This window comes from Rhamphochromis sp. 'chilingali' (genome assembly GCF_963969265.1).
Source record: "Rhamphochromis sp. 'chilingali' genome assembly, chromosome: 10".
Classification (NCBI taxonomy): domain Eukaryota; kingdom Metazoa; phylum Chordata; class Actinopteri; order Cichliformes; family Cichlidae; genus Rhamphochromis; species Rhamphochromis sp. 'chilingali'.
In genome coordinates this window covers 33,806,664-33,829,726 of record NC_137937.1, presented here as the reverse complement: position 1 = coordinate 33,829,726, position 23,063 = coordinate 33,806,664, and the positions used below count along the sequence as shown (strand labels likewise).

Sequence of the window (23,063 nt, the reverse complement as noted above, 5' to 3'; positions counted from 1 at the left end):
ATTCATCAGACACGAAAGGCCAAATAGCTTTGTTATTCTTACACTATAATAAGATCCACACGTGTGAAGAGAGATAAAATGGTAAAGAACACAATTAGAAAATGTGTGTCATTATGTGACCCTACAGTGCTAAAACAAATGGAAAATAAAATATTACCTTTGCAGGGGGATGATAAAATTAAAATACAGAAATCATAAGAATAAATTATCAATGTTTGTACAAAGTGTGGTTCGGGTTAGCTAAGGAGATACATGCAGACGCATGCACTCTTAGAAAGGATGTTTAAAAAATGACACAAAACATGTGTTAATTAATAATTAATGAGTTAATTTAATGTATCATGTGTAAAAAAAAAACCAGCGTAAATATTTAAAACGTGTAAAAAAGTCAACACACTTGATATGTTACACAGTTCGACATATTTTGTGTGTTATTTTTAAAAACCTAAAAAGCAGTTCAGTATTTATGTATTGGCCTGTTTTTAGTCAACTAAATTATACACGTGGTGGAAAATGAATCAAATTCTGTTCAGCAACATGAAATACTAGTGGCGGGAAGGTGGCGGTCTTTCTTCGCCTGGAATACTCTCAGACCCTACAGTAAGTATTCGTTACTAGCTTAGCTTAATGTAATGAAAATATGTCAGCTTTGTGGAAACTTGGAGTTTTTAGAAAGATTATTTTTATTTGAGAAGTTCTGAGTTTGAGCACAGTTAAGCTAAATAGCTAGCTAACCTTAAAATAGCAGTCGATGCTAACATACAATATCCTTCTCTAACATACAATATCCTAACTTTTACTCAACTTTTACCATTTTTGTGCATATGGTACTTTAAGTGTTTGTTTGAAATGCTTTGTAAAGCCTCTGGCGCAAATTTAATATTCAAATAGCACTGGGTGAACCTTGGAGTGGTTATATGTTAATTGCTGACTGGCAGGCTATTCTATACTTTTCTCTTGGCAAAACCGAGTAACCCACATTCCTGCAGGACTCTGTCTCTCTTTGTTGGCCCTGTGGCAGACTGGCAACCCTGTTCAGGGTGTGTCCCCTGCATCCTGTGAAACTGGGACAGGCTCCAGCTCCACCACAACCCTGAATTGAATAAAGCGGTAGAAAGTGAATGAACAGATGGATCTGAGTCTGATCTGAACTGTAGTTTCATTTTGAAAGAAACCTGCCTGCTGATGAAACCCATCCCACGTTTGCTTCTAAGAACTGCACCAAAGAGTTTTTCTGTTTTATTGAGTTCTTTGAACTGAACGTCAGATATGTCTGAGCTTGTTTTTATCCTCCTGTCTCCTGAATTTCCCAACCTCCCCACCACTTCTGATGTTATGTCTCTGATCTGATTCCAGTAAGATCCAAATTTGTCTTCAGCTTGCTGACTCCAGCAAACATGCAATAATTATGTCAGTTTAAGCGAGTTACTTGTCTTCCTTGGAACCCTTAAAATCCCCCAAGAGGTCACTTACGTTAAAAATAAATTTGACAAAATTCAAGCCGAGCTTTAAATCTTAACTGGAAATGTAGAAGATAATATAATAAAGGTATTACAAATTGTTATTTACAGATTTACATTTCAACATTTCAACTTCTAAACGTGTATTTTACTATGATCCTTCCTTCTTAGTTTAAATAATTTCAAAGCTCTATGACAGTAATCCCTGCCTTGACTCTTACACTGTCAGTTTTTTTAAATTTTAAAATACACAAGATAGTAAAATAATCAAGGACAGTCATATAAAAAAATTAAATAACTGCAAAAAACAAAACAAAACATATAAGTAGGTTAGGATCTCAAAAACCCATGTATCAAATATGACACCCTTGTCAATAGGGAAACCTGGTCATTTCTATTATGAAATATTCACTAATAACTTGGGGGGAATTATCTCTGAAACAACATTAAATGGCATCCTCCGGATTTCCAAATGTTGTGGTTTTAAACCTTTGAACTTTTCCATTCAGCTGTCTGCTGTTGCTGGTGAATGAAATATGGTGCTCTACATGTCTGATCGTCTCACTGCCAACATTCCTCTGAGTGATGCTTTTTCAGAGGAGCAAAGTTCTTGAAACTTCACAAATAGTCTACCAGGAAGGATAGAAATCTTCATTGTGTTTACAGAAAGTCGTTTGAGCACATGACAGTTACAGCATGTCTAAAAATAGTTCATTGATGAGAGCCATGATGGTGGCAAAACATACACATAGGACTCTCAGTTGTAAAATTAATAATTTATTTGGCTTATTTTATAAATCAAATCAATACAATGGCAAATTTATAATGACAGGTAAAGAATACATTTGTAATAGAGGTTTATACTGCTACTATTACTACTACTACTACTAATAATAATAAGAATAAGAATTTGTTCTGAAATTGCAATGAACCCAAATGATGTCTGATACAAATACACATTTACTAGTTTTATTGGATAGTCATATTTTGGATTCACATCCAAATTCTACTATCATCAGAAGTTTGGAGAAAATATTATGATAGTTCAAAACATAGATAAACAGAAACAAATAAATGAAATAATACAGTGATTCACAAATAGACACTTGTTCAAAAGATTTTATTTTATTCCTGTTTTCATTTGTGCTTTTCTTTGTTCGCTAAAGGTGCGCTGGAGGTCAAAAAAAGAGAAGGAAGAGTTTCAGCCATCTTTATTTCAAAATGTCCTTCCATTACAGAGGGAAGCTCATCTCTTACCTTGCAAGATTAGCGATTGCAGTATGGAACCACCCATTGCAATGAATACCTTAAATAGTCTAAACATATTTTACATAACAATGAACTGAATAATGTTATCATAGCCATAGCAAGATCAGCGAGTCACATTTCAGCATTTTTCTCCTTACAATAGGTGCTGCCATATGACAGAAACACTGTAGTGCTCCCCACTGCTCTGAGAAAATGTTAACGTCATTGTTGGCATTTTCACCACTGCTTTTTTGGAGTTGCCAATGACCATATTTAGATAAAAAGCTTGACGGCTAAGCTAGCTGCTAATACTAGCAAACTTGGTTGGCAAGACACATATCTGCTAATTAGTGCTAAGAAACAAACTAAGTGTGCACAGTTTGTTCCTCCTGTGCAGAGAGGGCTAGTCTCCGAGCACTCCAGCTTCCTGCCACAGTTCAAAGAGGTTAAATGATGATGTGAGGCATGGATAGACTGGCGACCTGTTCAGGGTGTATCGTGTCCTTTGACCTATGACATTTGTGAGAGGCTTTAACTCTTTGGATTGGATAAGTGACAATAAAAAAGATGGCTGGATTCATCATATTGCCTTCTCTTCACTGGCTCCCTGTTAAACCCAGAATCACATTTAAAATCATTCTCCTCACATACAAGGTCTTAAATAAACTCATCCTATGACTTTTGTTATATTAAAGACCTTAGAGCTCTTCGCTCTAAGACTGTTCGCTTCCTTGTGGTTCCTAGTGTGTTTAAGAGTAGAATGGGAGGCAGAGCCTTCAGATTTTAGGCCCTTCTTCTGTGGACCCAGCTCCCAGTTTGGATTTGGGAGACTGACACCCTCTCTTCATTTAAGATTAGGCTTAAAGTTTCCTTTTTGATAAAGAATATAGTTAGGGCTGGATCAAGAGACACTGAATCCTACGTTAGTTATGCTTCAATAGGCCTGGGCTGCTAATCGCTTCCCATGATGCACTGAATATTTCTTCACCTTTTTTCAATCACTATGTATTTATACACTCTCTAGTCTATCTTTTGTCCTGTCTTCCTCCCCTATGGCACTTTAAAAAAAAGGATTTATCACAATTTTTAAAAATTGAGTTTTATTATGGGAAATTTTTTTTATTAATTAATTAACTTATTTATTGATTGCTTTTTGGCATTGCTTTATTATGCAAATATTGCTTAGCACAGCTTGTCCAAAACAAATTTCCCATGTGGGATAATAAAGTTTGTTCTTAATCTTTTATAAATAAAAAATAAAGTGTGCGTATGTATGTACATATATGTACTTGTGTGTGTAGATATATATGTATGTATATGTATGTGTGTCTGTTACTTGTAGTTATTACTGCCTGTTACCTGTGGTAATGCAATTTATAATTTATATATTCTGTATTCAGTTATGAAGGCTCTAATTGTTGGTTGCGAGCTGCCGCTTAGATGCTTGTATCTGCCCGGGGCTGTTGATGGGTCTGTATGCAATGATGGGCGTAGCTGCGGGAAGTTTATTGTTTTTTTTTGTTGATGAGTGAGTATAGGGGTGGGATTTAATAAGTTTTCTTCGTCCCACTCCTTTTTCAGGCAAGTTTTGTTTTTTGTTTTGTGTATTTTATGTTCAATATAGGTATTTGTTGTGCCTGAAAATGAATAAATAAATGAATGAATGAATGAATGAAATTGAACTGAACTGGTCGGATGGATGGACTAAAGTCATTTTTTGTTCTACATGTTAAACACGTGCATTTTAACATGAGGTTTTAGAAGACATGACCATTTTTGGTACTATACCCTACTGCAGTAGACTGTACATTAGCATGGACATTTTACAGCTAACATTATCATATGATTTGTAGGGATAGTATGAATATTATGATGTTAGGGTTTTGTAATTATTCTATTGATAACAGTGTGTTTTTTAAATTTTGTATTTAATGCACGTTATCTTCTTTGTACCTTTGTTATCAAATTCTGGTCACTTCTCTGTGGAAGAAAAGAAAGTCTGTACATGAAAAATTTTATGGCTGAAAACCGGAAAGAAATGGAGCAGATAAAAGGCTTGGATGTGACTCAGGTGTGTGAAAAGATGCATCAGTCTGACGTCATGCTTTTGGAACTGCAACTCCACAAGAAAGATATGGCAGGATAAAGGAATCGAACCACCTGGAAATGCATGATTCACCTGAGCAACTGAGAAAAGCTCTAAACTGGCACAGTTGTCAGTTCCCATCCCCTCTTATGTTTCTGACCTCAGTAAAAATATACAATAACAAAATTATACAGAGGAAATTAATAAAAATACAATGTTACTTCAAGGTAACATGCAGTATATTTTGTAACAACTTTAAATTAAATACAATTAACAATGAAACATCCCTCTTTTCTAAATGTGGATACATTTCTGACAAGTTTTCCTGGAGGAAGATCACAGAGCTGAACTGTGTGAGGAAGACAAAAAAAGAGTCATGTGCCCTGAATCACATGACTGATATTTTTATACAGCACATTTCTACGCTTTTATGTGAATTAAAGGCCATGGGGCTTTGCTTCAATATTACATTATTATTATTATTATTGATCATATAAGACTCAAAAATGACATTTAAAATGTGGGAAACACCGTTAGAGCGATATTTCTTTAAGGAGATGTAATGTCCTTTTTTTCTTTTCTTTTTTTAAATTCCAAGAGGCGTGACTCCCTTGTGCAACACACATGGGATATTCAGATGCACGAAGCTCAAGTTTCAGGATTCATAACCACGTTGCTAGGTATATCCTACTGTTGTGGTTACTCAGTTTTCAGTACCTAACAATGTATAATTGTGCATCCCAGTCAAAACCATGATGCTTTGGCAGATATCAAGACCAAGCCTGTTTGAGAGGGTGATAAAGCCTGCATAAAGAAGTGGGAGAGGTGGAATAGGTATTCCTAGCTCATTCTAATTCCTGCTGCATCGAATGTCATAGCTGCTAGAATCTCGCAGACACACCCAAGCTGTCCTTTGATGTCGGTGCAGTGACGCAATACTGAGACAATTCCGTCCCTCGTGTTGTTAAAGGATGGCATCACACGTTTTTTTCAACCACGTAAATTGGAGGCACATTAACTGAAGCATTTTAAATACTAAAGCACAACACACACATGAACTGGTCCTACAGAACAAAAAACAAACCAAAGAAAGCTGCTGTAATCCTGTGAAACCAGTCGCTGTTGCGTTCAGGTATGTTTCACTGAATGACATCAGGCTACACCCTCTTTTGTTGTTTCATAAATGCCGCCGCACCATCATGGTGGCACAGAATGTGCAGCATTGCTACCTCATGACTGAGGTATGATGGTGACATTTCAGATTGAATGGGGTGCAGATTAAATCTCTTGCCTGACTGGTCAGTTACACTGTCAAATGATATTGGTGAGAAAGTGGGAGGTGTGGGAAATATCAAATTAGCAACATCCCAAAGTCCACAGTACAGGTGTCCGATGTATGATTCTGCACCCTGCAGCCCCACCTAAACCAGGTGGAGCTGCATTTAAGTGCAGAGTCATACTTCCAGAGGCCTTTCAGATGGACTGTGGGTGTTCCCCACCTCGGAAATACCTCAAATTGTTTTCTAATCTTGGATTTATGCAGCTCTGAGGCAAAATTAGTTATGAGCTTTAAAAATAAACGAAGGATTTAAAGGAGCGGTTACTCAACATGAAGGATTGCTGCTTAAGAATACAATATCATCATGCATAAAACAGTAAAAGTTTTAACTAACAATGACAGAAATTTCTACTAGAAAGAAGAAAAGAAAAATACTTTTTGGATTTAATTTTTCTTCCTGAAATTTTAGAGTAAGCTCTATCATTGTGAGTTAGCCTGGTATTAGTTATTTTGGATCATATCTTTACAAAAGTAAAATTGAAAGAAGGAAAATTGTGAGAAATTATCTTGATGTTCTCCAGAAAATATCACAAACGAATCAGGATTCAGTTCAGAGCATAGTGTCAGGATATCTGCAGTAAGCTGAGACTGAAGAAGTCACTTGGATGAGGGACGAAATGTTTCTCCCACTGAAAACGCCGCGTCCAGATGAATAGAATCAACTTTTGGGGATAGTGTCAGGATAGTTTTCAGCCTCGGTGAAGATATTTGGTCTTTGTACATAAATACACTCTGTACATAAACAAGCTGTCATCCCTGCTGGACAGCATCTCCCACCCAATGCAGAAGACTCTGAGAGAACTGAGCAGCTCCTTCAGCTGCAGGCTGCAGCACCCACGATGTGGGACAGAGAGACTCCGCAGGTGATTCCTTCCATCTGCTGTCAGACTCCTCAACAAAATTGACCACACACATTCTACTGTATATAGTATTTTATTCTATTTTATATAGTATGTTATTCTTTTGATCTTATTCTAGTTTTCCTTATTTTTGCTGCTGTAACTTTGTATTGTCCACTTTCTGCTGCAACACAACAAATTTCCCACGTGTGGGACCTGCTGTATTATTCTTAATGCAGCAGGGTCAAATGTACTTGTTAAGCATAATAAATATCACCTAGTAAAACATCATCAAAATATAATTAAGAATACAGTTTATTTTTTTAGAGGCGTTTTCTGTTTCTTTTACCTGCAGCTAAATATAACTCGGAATAATTATGGAGGCCTTACTTGCATCAGTAACTATTTATAGCTGAGTGTTTCTTGTACCTGTGACATTTACAGGTGAGTGCTTTGAATGCCTGTGAGTCACTCTGGACAATAAACTGAGCCTTGATCACGACAAAGGTTGTGCAGTGACATAAACCCTGACAAAAAACCTGCGAACAAAGACTCACTGTGAAAAAGCAAAGCACTTTGTGTTGCTCCACACCTTCTCTGCTGTGGAAGTAATTTGCAACCCACTCTCCTCTATTGTCCCCCCTTCATAGTACGTTAACTCCCTCCAATAGCAAATTATCTGTGACACGCAAGTGAATGGAATTACAGACCTTGCCACACCTAACCCCCTAGATGTCATGCAAGCAATCATGCAGAGAGCACGTATACACCACTGAAGGCTCCAGGCACCCATCAATCCATTTTTAATACAAATAGGGCCTGGGCATGCCAGGGCCGCTGCCACCCCACCTCCTACACCCCTACAGCCAATTCCCATCATAACATCATTGAACAAAACACTGTAATGAAAGTATGTGTACTTTAGCATGTTCTTAGAAAGGGAAAAAGGTAAATTATAAGACAAAAATGTGTCCTGATCAGTGTTGGGCAAGTTACTTTGAAAAAGTAATTATTTATAGTTACTAGTTACTTCAAAAAAGTAACTGAGTTAGTAACTGAGTTACAAGATTCTAAAAGTAATTAACTACTTGAAAAGTAACTATTGTGTTACTTAAAAAAAAAAGTTTAACCCTCTGGGGTCCAGGTTATAATTTGCCATTTTTAACTACTTTTGATGTTTCCTCTACGTTTCACCTTTAAAAACTGTTTATTTGCCTTGTTTGGTATCATTCTTTTCAGCACAACCTCACGTGTCCTAATTTACAGTTATGTTTTCATTTTGACATACTGTATTAACACAATTGATCTAAAATCAGTCAAAAAACATAAAATCCGAGTAGAAAAAGTAATATTTTTTACTGTAACAACCACAAACATGTTTAATCATCATCATATTTCATAAATTTTATTCAAATATAAATTGTCAATTTTAAAATCATAGGCACAAGTTTTGCAAACAACAAAGTTATTTGCAGCCATTTACCTTTTACCCCAATCAGGTGTTCTGCATTCAATAAGATGCCGCACTCTAAAGATTTCTGTCCATTATAAAGGAGAACATCACAAGCCTGATACCTGCAGGTCTGACAGCAGCAGGTGTATCACTCCTGTTTCTACCTGGAGACAGCAGTCACCTTATTGTTCTGACACACAACACAAAACTAGCCACAACACTACACACTAACTACACAAGACAACACATTAACTACACACTACAAACATGCTAAACGTCACAAATCTCAAAACTCGCTCTCTCTCTTTTTCTGCTCTCCCTCTCGTCGTCACTCCTAAAACTTCCCCCTCTTCCTAAACAACCGAATGTCATGTTGCCATATCAGTTTTTGATTGGTCGACATGGTGCATTTTTCCATCAACACGAACGGGCTGGTTTTTGTTTTGTTTTTTAATTTTTTGGTCATAAGCAGAGTGCTTGCTAGTGCTGTCCTTAGACAGTAAACGTGACGAAACTATTGAGGAAAAATATATATAAATATATATTGTTTATCATGACTCTGTTTTTATGTGGCCTATTGACACAATTCAAAAACTGGTATATATCACCTTGTTGCTTTGTCATCTTGAAGTGGTCATGTGATTGGCTTACCACGACTGCTATATTTTTCCTCAGTCAAACAGCAGCACTCATGCGATTGTTTTGCCCCCTTAGCTCCAGGTGTTGTGCCAAAAAGTGATTGTCGGGTAGAAAGAGATTGCCGTCCGCGGGAGCGCGCGCAGCTGCTTAAAGCTGTAGCGCCCAGATTACTTACAGATACTTCCGGCAACTGATATAAAATGCGGTAAGCTGAACACAGCTGCAACCGTCTGTTTGTTGAAAAATAGCAACGCGACCACATCGCATTTTCTTGTTAGTAACAGTAACGGCGTTGTAACAATAGAAATAGTAATTAGTTAGATTACTCGTTACTGAAAAAAGTAACGCCGCCGTTACTTGTAACGCCGCCGTTACTTGTAACGCCTTTATTCCCATCACTGGTCCTGATGTATTTGTATCATTTTACAAGTAGTATTTTTTGAAAGAATTATTAACCTCTTTGGTGTCTGGTCCCTTTTAAGTTTACTTGATGATATAACTCTCCCAAGCTCTCCACATAGAGAACTACTTTTGTTTTATACTGCTGGTGTTGGAGACACCTTTTGCAATAAAAGAAGTATTAAGGACTTTCCCTTACATGATGCTTCTTCACCCTAAGGCTGACCCATCGGGTGATATTGAAATCTACTTAGTAAGATTTTTCTTTCCGGTTGAAACGTCACTATTGACCAAAATTTGTTGAGAAATCCTGACTTGGTCTTCTGCTTCCGCTCTGATACAGCCGGGGAATCTCCCACTGAATGCTTGTCTTCCCTTTTTCTTCTTTACCCTACCCTGTCCTTTCCTCCACTCTTCTCTCTCTGTAAGATCTCAGTGCTCACCCTGCCCCTCCTTTCTGCTCCACTCCAGTACAAACCGGTAGGTTTCTCGATACTTCCTACCACTGTGACTCATTGTGTTGGTATGGAGGGAAAAAAAGGGAAGTGTAGGAGGACAGCCTTCTTTTCTTTAACCCTTGTAATCACGCTCAGCTCCTTCCTTGAAGTAAACAGTAACTCATTTAGAGGGTGAAATTATGACACAAGTCAAGAAAAAATGGCAAAATGAACAAAATCAATACAAAAATAATATATTAGAGTTGCAGCAACTGATGCACAAGTTTACATTTATGTATATTAGGGCAGATTTCTTTGGGTATAATTTCTGTAATTGCTAAGTGGTTTCCATCAGGAAGACATTCTTCTTGGTGAAACCCATTGGACATTACAGGATATTACATAAATTTGGCGGGAAATGCTCTAAATAATGTAAAGTCTTAAGTGAATGGATCGTTTCAGCAGTATATCATGAAGCATCCTCAGACTGTGTGAAAGCTGTTGTTTTTAAGGGGGTATAGGTCTATTTTTTTCAACAGATTACATCTCAGGAGTATTTCACGAAGTGCCACGAGACTATGCTAAACAGCTGAAAACTCTCAAAACTTTAAACATGCTTTATCCTGCAAATAAAGATTTCCTGTAAAGATTTCTGTAAAAAAAGAAAAAGAAAGAAAAGACAAAAGTTTTCAAGCACGAGATGAAACGGTCTCGCTGACTGCCGCTGAAATAAGATGGATAAAGTGTGTTTGGTTGTTTATGGAGTGATCACGCAGTTAAGCAGAGTGCAGAGTTTCCACTGAGGCCAATGCTTCATCCACGTGTGTCATTGTATGTATTTGTATGTGTGTGTCTGTGCTGCTGTTTATTGCACATTTATTGCACGTGGGCTGTTGGCAAATGTGTGCGTGTGAGCGTCTGCTGAGATGTAAACAGTAGATTTTGTGGAGACATGCAATGCGATTGAGTTGTTATCTTATGTGGGTGAACCTCAGCAGATACGACCCATTAGTCAGACAGTCCCCAGTCAGAAGAACTGCAATAAGAACCACAGCAGGAGTAACAATACATCACGATGACTCAGCTGAAAATAACAAAACAGCTCTCAGTAGATCCGTTTACATGCAGTTCTTCCATATGTGCTCATTCAGCTGGTCATAGAGATGTCACACGTCATTTGCAAGCATCTCATGGAAAGTTTTAATCTACTTTTTGATATTTACTTTCAGGAATCTTTTCATTTTTGTCATTTCTTTCTTGCATCAATGCCTAAAACAAACTTTTTTTTTAGTTTTGAGACTTTGTTCGTTTTATAGATATTGCAGTACTAATGTTAATGCAATCGAACATTTCATAGGATATTTAAAAACTTTTAGGCTTTTAAAATGTATTGAATGCTGTACTGGGCTGTTGTGGTTGACAGGTGAGAAGGTGTGAATGCCAGCTGATGATTTATCTGTCAACTACACTTCTGTCTACATCTATGACACAAGCAGCTCTTAGAAACATGGTGAGGAGTTTGGTCATTCATGTAAGGAACAGACAATGGATGACAAGACAAAACTGTCTCTGTGCTGAATGTATGCCAATTACAAAACAACATTTAAGTAATGAACAATGGTTTATATAATGTTGATATTACGGTGCTTCTCACTGAAATGAAGTGCAACCAGCTCCTGGTTAAGGAAACTTTCTTTTTTACCATTTACTGTCTGAAGCGCCAGCTGTTAGTGTTTCTTTTTCCTCATATTACATTTTTAGTGACCGTTATTGTAGCTTGCTCTATATCGAACTGAAGGTTGTCATCTGGCCAAGAGCAGAGTGTTACTGCAGCTACAGGACTGCCTAACTGTCAACTGTCACAAATCTACAATTGTTTAATCCCAATGATCCTGAGCAGCTTGCGTCACGTTGTCAGAGATGTAGCTCAACTACCTACCACTTCAGGGAAATAAGTCACGCACTCAGACTCATTTATAAATGAACCTCGGGCACTGACTCCAGAGTGCACCTCGTTCTAGGCTATTATTTAGATTTGTCAGGTTTAAACAAATATAGAGAACAAAGAATTTAGTTTTATTTATTTAATGTTTAATAGATAACACTTAAAGTTGGACCATCCATCGTCCTTCATCATCAGTGACTTTAACGGTTTACCAACAGTTAAACAGGGGAAAGAGCTGCAACCAGTAAATGGCAAAACTTGATATGAAACTATGTCATAAGTCAGTGTCTTATCAGGCTGCAAGTTCAGACATAAAGTCATACTTTGGTGGGTAAACAGAACTCTTCTGACCTTGGCTCCACTTTTCCACAACTATTTTTAGAGCTCAGGTCAAAATTCTTCACACAAAAAAATCACAGAGTTATAGATGTTGGCACGATTCTGTTATGGGAATCTTGTTTTCCTTGAAGGACCTTTAATGGAAAGACATTGAAGCCAAAGATCAGAGCAGGCATTAATGGCAATAGATATACTGAGACACAACACCAAGGAGCGGTGGCTTATAGATACACAGCAACTGTAGGCAGGCTAAAGCAGTTTATGTCGTACCTTATATACAAGTAGGGTGTATAGAAATATATCAGCTGGTGCTGAGATAAGCTGATCTGCTGGAATTTCAGTTAGAACTAATTTAGAAATGTTCAATAAATGCTGACCTCAGACGTCGAGCCTGTTTTGGAAGCAAATAACTGGAAAAACTTTGTCTTTTGAACAAACACAGGTCAACAGAGTGTAGACAACAAGCCAGAGGAAGCTTTGATTTAGATGATTACTGACACATGACATAATAATAAGCGTTTGTCTTTTCATCTACAGCACTGTGTAAACGTCACGAGCCACACCTCAAGTCCTTAATCTTTCTTTGCTTGCTTGTAATTACTTGATTTAGTCTTCAGGAATAGTTCTCCAGGCTTCCTAATGATATTCCAAAGTTCTTCTTTAACTGTTAGCTGCCTTTTGTTTTGTTCTCTGTCAAGAAGATCCCACACTGCTACAATAATGCTGATTTTCAGGTTTTGGGGAGTGTTCCACTGTGAGGGAGAAATGGGATGGGGTGACTCAAGACAGTACTGTATGGTTAGTATTGTAAGTTACCCCCTGACAAACACCATATACATTTTTAACAACAAGAAATAACCCCTGAACCTAAAAAAGCTAAACAAAACATTTTTTTTCAACAAGAAAAACTAAACTGAACTGGAACAAACCCGACCGGGAAAGTAACTGAGACCAAAGTTAGACTAAGACATTAAAAAACAAAAAAAAGAAACCTACATACTGGAAGAAACCAAACAAATTCTGGATCAATATCCTGCTCATCTGTAAAATCTTTCCTGCGATGTAACGTTTGCTTTGTAAAGGTGAATTATGAAGCAAAAGACTGACCACTGAAAAAGAGAACTAAGAAATTTGTGGGAACTTTCCACAGCAGCTCTGACTGGGTAAAACCGATGAGGCAGTGAGGTGTGGGCATGTTCACACTGGTCTGGTCTCCAAGCATCTTTTTATTATGCATTATGCAACATTTGAACACAGAGCTGCACATGAACAAATCTGGAGGAGAGGAGCCTTTGTTGCTTCTCATAGGTTACTTAGGAAATCATATATAACAAGTTGATAAAAAAAATGCAAACATCAGCAATTATTTCAGTTACATTAGAGAGATTTTTGGTTCAATTTAGGATCAAAGCGTTTGATAAAATTATTGTGAATATTTGGTACAGTCAGTGCAGAAGAAGAGCTTTATAATAATTTTGACAGACTGAATGTTGGCCTGTATGTTTCCATTTGTGGGAGGAGCTTTTTTTTGGAAAATCTTAGCTGGGGAACCTCACTGGTCGAGACACTGGGAGATTATATTTCACTCTGGTTTGGTTCCACTGAGCAACTTCCAGGAAAGCTGACTGACCTCAGCTTTTACTACTCTGAAACATTACATCAGAGGTTTTTTTTTTTTTCTTTTTCCAAATAATCTGACCATCCCGTTAGAGGATCAGTGAGCAAATCCAAGTTTTTTTCATGTGCAAAACTAAAGAGTCTGAGTTATTGTAAAAAATGGCTTTATTTCATCCATCCAGCCATAGTTTTTCTTAACAGCTTATCTAGTCAAAGATTACTTGAGTCCATCCCAGCTGTCATACGGTGAGGGAGGGTACACCCCGGAGAGATCACAGTTCATCCCAGGGCAAGCTTTGTTCCAAATAGCCAACATTTGTCTGAGCACAAGTGCCTTTGTGCATTAAAGTTGTAACTTACATGAACTGTAGAATAATGATGTTTAATTAAGTTAATAAAAGAGAAACTCAGCATGGCAAATACACATAGAAAGGCTTAATGGGAGGCTAAACTTTAAAACTGAAATCATAATCCTAAAGATATTTGTCAAAAAAGTGAATTAACTGCATCATTTCTAAACCAGGTCGGCTACAGTCTGGAAAACCATTGGCTGGTCTGCTAGCACATGGATTCTGGTCAATCAGGATTATGGATACTGGATCTGAATCTGAATTGTGGCTTGTTGATCTGTCCACTCATTACTGTTTCTAAATGCAAACAAACTAAAAAAGACTAATTATCTCTCCATTCATTTCATCCACTTTTACAGGTTCCAGGAGTAGCAACAGTAGTCTAGGTAGATCTCCTCTCTGTGTTGACACAGACGGATTCTTGGCCCAGCCAAGAGACGGAATTTCTCTAACATGTCCCAGAGGTCTTCTCACATGATGTAATAGTGAAACATCCAGGAAACATCGTAGTCAGATCACCTCAGCTTTCTCCTTCTGATGTAGAGGAGCAGTGACTCTGAATGGCTAAGTTCCCCACCCATCCCTAAAGGAGAGCCTAGAAAGCCTTCAGAGAAAACTCAGTTACACTCCTCTTTTTCTTTTGGTTAACACCCATGGCTTGAGATGAAAGTAGGAACATAAACTGACCAGAAAATCAACTCTCTCTATATACCATGACAGTGGCAGAATGTCTATAGTTTTCAATCACCTACAGTTTCCTGTCTGTAATAAGACATATGAAATGTTACACTTGAAGGTAGGCAAAGGCATGAACATCCACCTGAGCTCAAGGGTTAGAATAAAATATTTACTGTTTGAGGCTCACCTTCATTAGATTCACTAGGTTCATGGACTATTATACCAAAGTTATGCCATTCTACTATGCAAACCTAACTTACTGATCAAAACCCCTTGGAACATAAAAACTCACTTTTCCAGAAATATCCACTTTGACTTTCACGGCTTGCTTTCCGTTTGACCAACAACCCTGAACCAGATCAGGCCGTACACTAAACACGAAGTGAGTCATTGTTTTGCGTCTGTGACTGAACATCCTCGCAACTCTACTGTATATGTGATGTGTTTGGTTGACTTGGCTCGAGAAAGCAGTGTTTTTACTGTACATCCATAACAATTCTTCAGTAGATGTTTTTTATCCGGTCTTGCAACAGACTTTTCTCAACTCGTGTAAAAACACAGATGGTGCAGCAGGTGCTGTGCAAAATACTGATCTGTTGGAGATAGAAGAAGCAACTTCATAGTTTACATGCTACGCTCTCTGCTTCTTTAGACCACATAGGTTAAACATGGTACAGGCCTTTCATAATTTTTAATCTCTAAATGATTTTGAGAAGATTTTTGAGTCAGTGCTGTGGTCAGATGAAACCAAAACTGAGTATTTTGGCATCAGCTCTACCTGCCGTGTTTGGAGGAAGAGAAATGATGACTATGACCCAAAGAACACCATCCCCACAGTCAAGCACAGAGTTGGAGACATTATGATTGGGGCTTTTTATCTGCTAAGCGTATAGGAGGACTTTACCTCGGGTGATGGGCGAAGCTATGTATTGTAAAACCTTGGACGAGAAACTCCTTTCCTCAGCCAGAACACTGAAGATAGTTGGGTCTTCCAGAATGGCAATGACCCAAAACATGCCACCAACGCAACAAAAGATATGTTAGATAATTATCTCCACACTTTACAACTTTATAGAATTTGGGAACTGTATTTCTATGGCTAACACAGAGATGTGCCCAAAAAAAAGAAAATGAGAAAAGGACAAGGACAAGAGAGAGTGATGGGACAAGAAGATAAATATATATTTTATATTAATACACAGAAAAACTGAAAAACTACTCTTTCACATATTGTTGAGTCAAAATGGTGATTAAATGTACAGTTCTTCAGATTGAGATTTATAACCAGAAATCAGATCTGTATTACATCTAGTACCTACATTATATCAACTGGCATGAACAACTATCTAACAATTCCAGAGTTAATGTGCTGGTTTATTTTCACACAACTGTTTAAAAAGGCCATTTGTTTCACAACTGGAATATTCTTACAGTGTCCTACAGATTCTCAGGGTCCTCCACCCCGTGCTTGTCATACTTGTCATATTACGATTTTTACCTGTGCCTTACAGTGTCAACATGGCAACCTCCAATATCAAACATCAACAGATCTTCCCCGGGTGCCTCCAGGCGATGGTTGCCCTAAGCCGGCGGAAGTAGCATGAAGTCATATAAAGTATAACATTATTGAAGCATATCATCAATAAGAATGAATAATCTCAACACTCTACTGTGTGTGCAACTGAAATGCGCAGCGGCATATTAATCATTACAATAACAAAGTACTGGGAAGGGTTTTCAGACACGACTCATTGTTGCTGTGATGTAACACGAAGCTGGAACCACTCATGACTCAGCAGCCTTCTGAAGGCTCGAGAGATAAAGCATGAAAAAAAAGGGAAAGTGGGGAAAGGATTTTATTTTCCCCCTTAAAGTCTGCAGAAATCACTCTGGACTGAATCTAAAATCTCAAACACCCTTTAGTCTCTAACGTATCTGCCCATTAACAGAATTTTAGATGCAGCTGCTGAATGATAAACATGTCTTGCTCTAACTGTATCTGGTTCTGCAGACACACGAACATGAATGTGGCACCCATACTGTTGAAAGCCTTACAAATGTAAGCACACTGTGCTTACAAGTCATGTTCTTCCACACCATACTGGGAAAAGAATTCCTTTATGGTCCTTTGTCTCCTAATTCAGGCAATGACGCTCTTAGCGTCTTAGCATCTATAAAGTTAAAACCAAAGCAGCCTTTGTGTTTTAAAGTGTATATGTGCTGATTTTACTTTTTCCCTTTCGCTTATCCCAGAATCTGGATCACTGTTGACTCGATATTTCTGCATTTGTCTTGGAACTAAAAAAGAAGAAGATTTTCTACTGAGTGGTTGAATGCACTGCATCCCGTGAGTTTGTTATTCATATATAAAATGCAATGTGATAGAGCCTTAAAGGGTTTGAAAAATGACTGACTTTGATGTAGTTTTCAAACTCGATGGACGGAAATGGACTATGCAAATGATGCATATCTGCAGACTATGATCCTGTGCAGGCTGTAAGATATTCATCTTGTAAACTACACATGCAACATGTGTTTAGAGAAATAAAAATACCCAATAAACAGCATTTGGTGTGCTTCAGTAAAAAGGCAGGAAACAGGAACTTCTTTTAGACATTTTTTTATTAAAATTATTATTAAATAAATAGCAAATAATATAATAAATAACTAAATAAAACATATATACAACAATAACAACAACAGCAGTGTCAGTATCATATAATTGGCCTATAGTAGTGACAGTTTTCCTTGACAAAATTAAACATGTAAAACATTCACTTTGCCAGCAGGCCTATAATGCCGTTAGAGAAAAGTTCAAGTTTTTCTTAAAATCAAGTTTCAGTTTCTTGTCAGTATTCACAGTTCCTTGATTCTTTCGAGTGTTGTCTCATTTCTTGCTAATAGTCCTGCTTCGGCTTTGAGCGAGACTTGTTAGCCGGCGCATGGAGCTCCTTTCCCGGCTACACCGCGCAGGGCGCACCGCTCTTCTCCAAAAACTACTCAGGATCAGCTCCTGTTCGGTTCGGGTTAGGACCCAGTAGCCCTGTCTGGGGCGGTTTACAGTGAAACCAGTCCTGATAGTTTTAGTTGTCGCTGCCCAGCCTGTGGTAGACCAGCAGTGCCACCATGCTTTTCCCGGCGCTCTGCTCGAAGGACCGGCTGGTGTCTGTCTCTTGGCCGGGCTGGGAGCAGGTGGGCTTCGGGATTATCTGCTCGTTGGATGATCCGCCGTCCTCACAGCTGCTCGGTGTGGCTGACATCAGTTCGGGTTTGGCGCACAGGTCTGAGAGCTGGCAAGCCTGCTCCTCCGCTGACTGGAAGGAGAAACCCTGGTAGTCGCCGATCGGGCTCTCCGTGTTTCCCAGCGCCGTCTCTGTGCAAGGATCTTCGGTGTAGATCTGCCACAGCACCACAAGGCACAGGATGACCAGCCAGCGCTTGGCCTGGCTTTTCTCTGGAGGAGGAAGGTGCATGCGGACTTTAGCGGGGTACATGACCCGGGTGCAGCGCTTCTTCGGCCGGATGGGCACGTAGGAGCGCACGGCGGTTGCCTGAGCCGGTACCCGCTCAAAGGTAAAAACCTCCGGCTCCGTGCTTCGGCTCGTCATCCTGCATGAGGCGAATCTCTCCTGCTCAACAGTCAGAGTCGTGCTGTTTGACCGTGCGTACATTTTCTCGTAGTCTTGGGTCGCTTTCTCTAGGATTTGTTTGTTTCGCTTGTTCGTAGTTTGCTGCAAGTTAGATATACTCCAGGCGCCAAGACCTCGAATTTATACATTCGAAACGCAGGTTGTTCACTTTAACCACGCCTTTCTACATCGTTAGCCACTCCCTGTATTGCACAAGTGAGGAAAAAAAACCTTTTAAAAATTTTTTATATGTCGTATGTGCCAAGGCTCTGACCGGGCAGGCTGCGGATGGAAGCTGAATCATCAGGGCTTGGTAGAATGACTACATTCTACATTCCCCACATTAAAAGACTATTCAGTATTTGAACCAATCAAATGAGCGAATTTAATCTTAATTATATTTAAAATCACTTAAAATTATAATATGAATATAATGCTAAATATAAATGATCATTTAATTTGCGGATTTTTAAAATATTGGTTTAATGATAGACCACTAAACTGTCATATATTGTTGTTAGATATAAAATAAAAAGGTTTTTTTTCTCCCAGAATTAAAAAAAAAAATCCCATATTTTCATCAACAAGGTCACACATTTTTGGTTGTTGGACACTTTATAAAAATTAACCTTCACATGGTACTCACATGACATCCTGAAATCTTTGGGGAGAGCCCCAAGGTTTCAGTTTACTCTAAACACTTTACGCTCTACAGTATGTTGTCAGCAACATGCAACAGTTATGTTAGTGGAAACTTCCTTCAAATAAACATGAGGATGTTATTGTTATTGAGCACTCAAACTCGAACCTGAGAAAGGGGAATGAATGGCTGAATGTGAAAATGTGAAAAATACTATTTAAATGTGTGCCATGTAGATTATGAAAAAAAAGGGGGAGGGGGGGGGGGCAGATTAAGGGGGAAAAACAAATGCAACTTCCTTCCCACACCTTGAGTGACACACACACATTTCATGCCAAAGAGTGAAAACATATCCTGCTGTGATTAAAAGTAAACTGTAATTTACGTAAACGTAAATGCCACTTCTCTAACCTATACTTTGAAATAAAAATAAAAATGATTCACGTTCAGTCAGACAGTTCTTTTTTTTCCCTTAGGAAATCCTCCAATTCCCAAATTACAGTGTTACAGCTAAATGACTTCTCCAAATGCTGACCTGGAAACAGTGAGGCTGACTACAGTAACTTTGCTGTGGCAGCTTATTTGCATGCAGAAGAACAAGGATTCATACAAACTCAAAGTGAACAAATAACAACAAATAACAAAGATTTTGGCCTTTTGTTCTGTTTAGTTCCAGCTTAAATTTAAATTCAAGTGAAAGTTGAATGTGACAGAAAGGAAAACCAGAGACAGGCCACGAACTCCAGTTTGTGATCACTGTATTCACACATAACAATCACCAGTATGAGCAAAAATCCTTGTCTGTTGCTTTGCGTAATGCTATGCCCAGCATGCAGTTCACATGAACAAAAATCAATACAAACAAATACAAATATGTAGCCAAAGAGTCTGCCAGCACAGGACGGAGTACACAAACGTGAAATACAAAGGCCAGCATGCTTTTTTTCTCTCTCTGCACACTAGTTACACAGCGTTGTGCACTCCCCAAACTGGCCGGCTGGTGGGAGTGCACACGGGCTTTTTTAGGCCAAGTCAAACGTCCACGATAGCCTTGTGCTTGTGCAGACACTCCAAGCTTATGTCGGTGTCTTAACATAGGCCTTGGTTTCCAGCAGACTACTGCAGGCAAATCAGGGAGAGTGATTAGCAAACACAAATCTGCTGTGTTAGGCTCATCTCACTGGCATCCTTCTCTGAAGTAATCACACTACAACAGCTGAGTTCTGAACAAGCCCTGCTGCCACATGATCAAATCATCCTTTGATCTTGTGTTTTCTTCATGTGTTTGAGAGAACAGAAAAAAAAGTCAAATCAAAACTAGGATCGTAAGACATGTGAAAACGTGACTCGGAATTTTTATTCTACCCTGTGCTTCCCTATAACAGATATTGACGGAGGGGAGTTTTGATGTGTTTTCCAACATGTGATTTTTGTCACCCTGAGCTGTGGGTCATTGTGAGTGGTGAAATTATGTTATGCTGTTAGAGTAGTCCACACTCTGAGAGATAGATCTAGCGTGTAATTTTGTAAAAACTGTATTGTTGTTGTTGAGGCTGAGTTGTTCTGATTGCTGATTTGTGACTATATTTTGAGACTGTTAGAAATCTGGATATTAATACTATTAGCAGATATATTCTGTTTTTTCTTATGGCCAGTTCAGTAGGTACTCATGCTCAATTGTTTGTTAATGCAAATATCAAATCAGCCAGTCACATTTACCACATAGACATGGTGAAGACAACCTGCTGAACTGCTTGTCTACTGGAATTTTCACATACAACCATATCTTTGGTTTACAGAAAAAGGCTCATAAAAGAGAAAATATACAGTTTTTGTTTGAGGAAATGGTCAGAGGAGAATGGCCAGACTGCTTCCACCTCATAAGAGGCAGCATTAATTGAAATTGTATCCAATTCAGGATCAAAGGGAGGCTGGAGCTTATCCCAGCTGTCATAACGTGAGAGCGAGGGTACATCAGGTCACCAGTCTGTCCCAGAGCTGACACAGAGTGACAGGCAACCATTCATATTCACATTCACACCTATAGGTAGTTTAGGATAACCAGTTAACCTAACCCCGCTGACGGCATGTCTTTCAACTGTGAGAGGAAGCCAGAGTATCAGAAAACCCACGCAAACATGGGGAGAACATGCAAACTCCACTATTGCCACTTCCTGTGAGGCAACAGTGCAAACCACCAGTGCCACTGACATAACAATTTGCACAATATTGCTAAAATTAGCAACACCCTGAAAAATCCTCTTTTGTTCCAAGACACTGCAGTGAGAGTACTAACTGGATGTAGAAAGCTTATTTCTACCATGTTAGTTTCTCTTCATTGGTTCCCTGTTAAATTCAGAATTACACTTAAAAATCATTCTCCTCACATACAGTACAGAGATCATCATATCATAGGACCTTTTCATCCCAACAGAGCACTTTCCTCTCAGACTGCAGGTTGATTTGTGTTGAATGGGAGGCAGACACCCTTTACGATTAAGCTTAAAACTTTCCTTTTTAATGAAAGCATAGGGTTAGGGTTGGATCCCCTGCTGGAGGCTTTGTGTTTCTTCTGGAATGATTTCTTTTCGCCCCTTCCTGAGCCTGGTTCTGCTGAGTTTTTCGTTTCCCCTGTTGCCGAGTGCTTGCTTATAAGGGGTCATCTCATCGCTGGGGGTTCCTTCTAACATTGTAAGGTCTTTAACTGACATTGCGAAGTGTTATGATGTGACTATAGTTGTGAATTGGCATTAGATAAATAGAATTGAATTGAAATGGAACTGATTAAAATCTCTTATACAGCTAAGGTATGCAGAAGACAATCTCTGAATGCACAACATGTTGAACCTTGAAGCAGTTGGGTACAGCAGCAGAAGACCACACTCCTGTTAGCTAAGAACAGGAAACTGAGGCTGCAGTTTGAATGAAGCCTCAGTTTCCAAAAGTCAGGATTCAGCCTACCTTGTACCAACAGTTCAGGCTGCTTGGTCCTTAGTATCAGTTAAGCATTGTTTAAATACCGCAGCCTATTGTTGACCATGTCCACCTCTTTAATATCACAGTGAACCCATATTCAGCTGGCTGATTTCAGCAGGATAACATGCTATGACAGGAAGCTCATATCATGTATAACTAGTTCCTTGAACATGACAAAGAGTTCACTCTACTCAAATACATTGTACACAGTAATCAGATCTCAATCCATTAGAACAACTTTGGAATATAGAGCAACGGGATATTTGCATGATGGAGATAAATCTGCAGCAACTATGTGAAGCAGTCTTATCAATATGGACCAAAATCTTTGAGGAATGTTTCCAGCAGCTTATGATCTATGTCACAAAGAGTTAAGGTAGTTCTAAAGGCAAAAGGCAACCAACCCGGTACTAATAAGTCATCCAAATCAGCTTCATTTGCTCATTTCATTCAGGGTTTTTCAAGAAAGTCAAAAAAATAAAAGAAAAATGCTTGGTTTTTGAGTCAAAGTGTAATGTATAAAACTGTCTTAAATGGTCAATAGAAACTGTAAAAAAAAATCTAATAAAATAATTTTCTTTCTTTTTTCTTTTTCCATGCATAACTCATGCCTTTTCAAGTGAAAACGGTGTATATTTACGCCCTTTGTAAAGCCAACAATTCTCTGGAAGTGGATTGCATCAACCTGCAGTTTCACTGTACACTGCCAGATTATCTTTTAGCATAGCTGATCTGCCCTGTAGGGAATTCCACTTTCTTTCACAATCTAATCCAGAAAGATTCAGCTTGACAAAAAGTAAGGGTTTATAAAATTCAAATGTGAGCTGTTTCTTTTCTGTTTGTAGTTTCAGATTTGGCTTCTTGTATTTGAAACCTGCAACAAAATCTTTCCTACACTCTGGTTGAGTCTCAGTATTTTAATTTTAAAACTCCTGTAATTCCTGTCCACTGTTACAGAGGTTAGATGCTGATTTGTGCACAGACTGGGG

General features: G+C 38.5%; 1 protein-coding gene across 1 annotated transcript; it reads right to left on the bottom strand.

Moving 5' to 3' along the window:
- Window positions 1-17,433: 17,433 nt before the first annotated feature.
- Window positions 17,434-18,608, bottom strand: ier3 (immediate early response 3). The gene has a single exon (XM_080894753.1). It carries the CDS (start codon window positions 18,498-18,500, stop codon window positions 17,913-17,915), a length of 588 nt encoding a protein of 195 aa, XP_080750879.1. The 5' UTR covers window positions 18,501-18,608; the 3' UTR covers window positions 17,434-17,912.
- Between the last annotated feature and the right edge of the window lie 4,455 nt (window positions 18,609-23,063).

Bases quoted from the DNA above. Each gene is read 5' to 3' on its own strand.
- ier3 (XM_080894753.1), bottom strand. From the start codon at position 18,500: ATGTACGCACGGTCAAACAGCACGACTCTGACTGTTGAGCAGGAGAGA.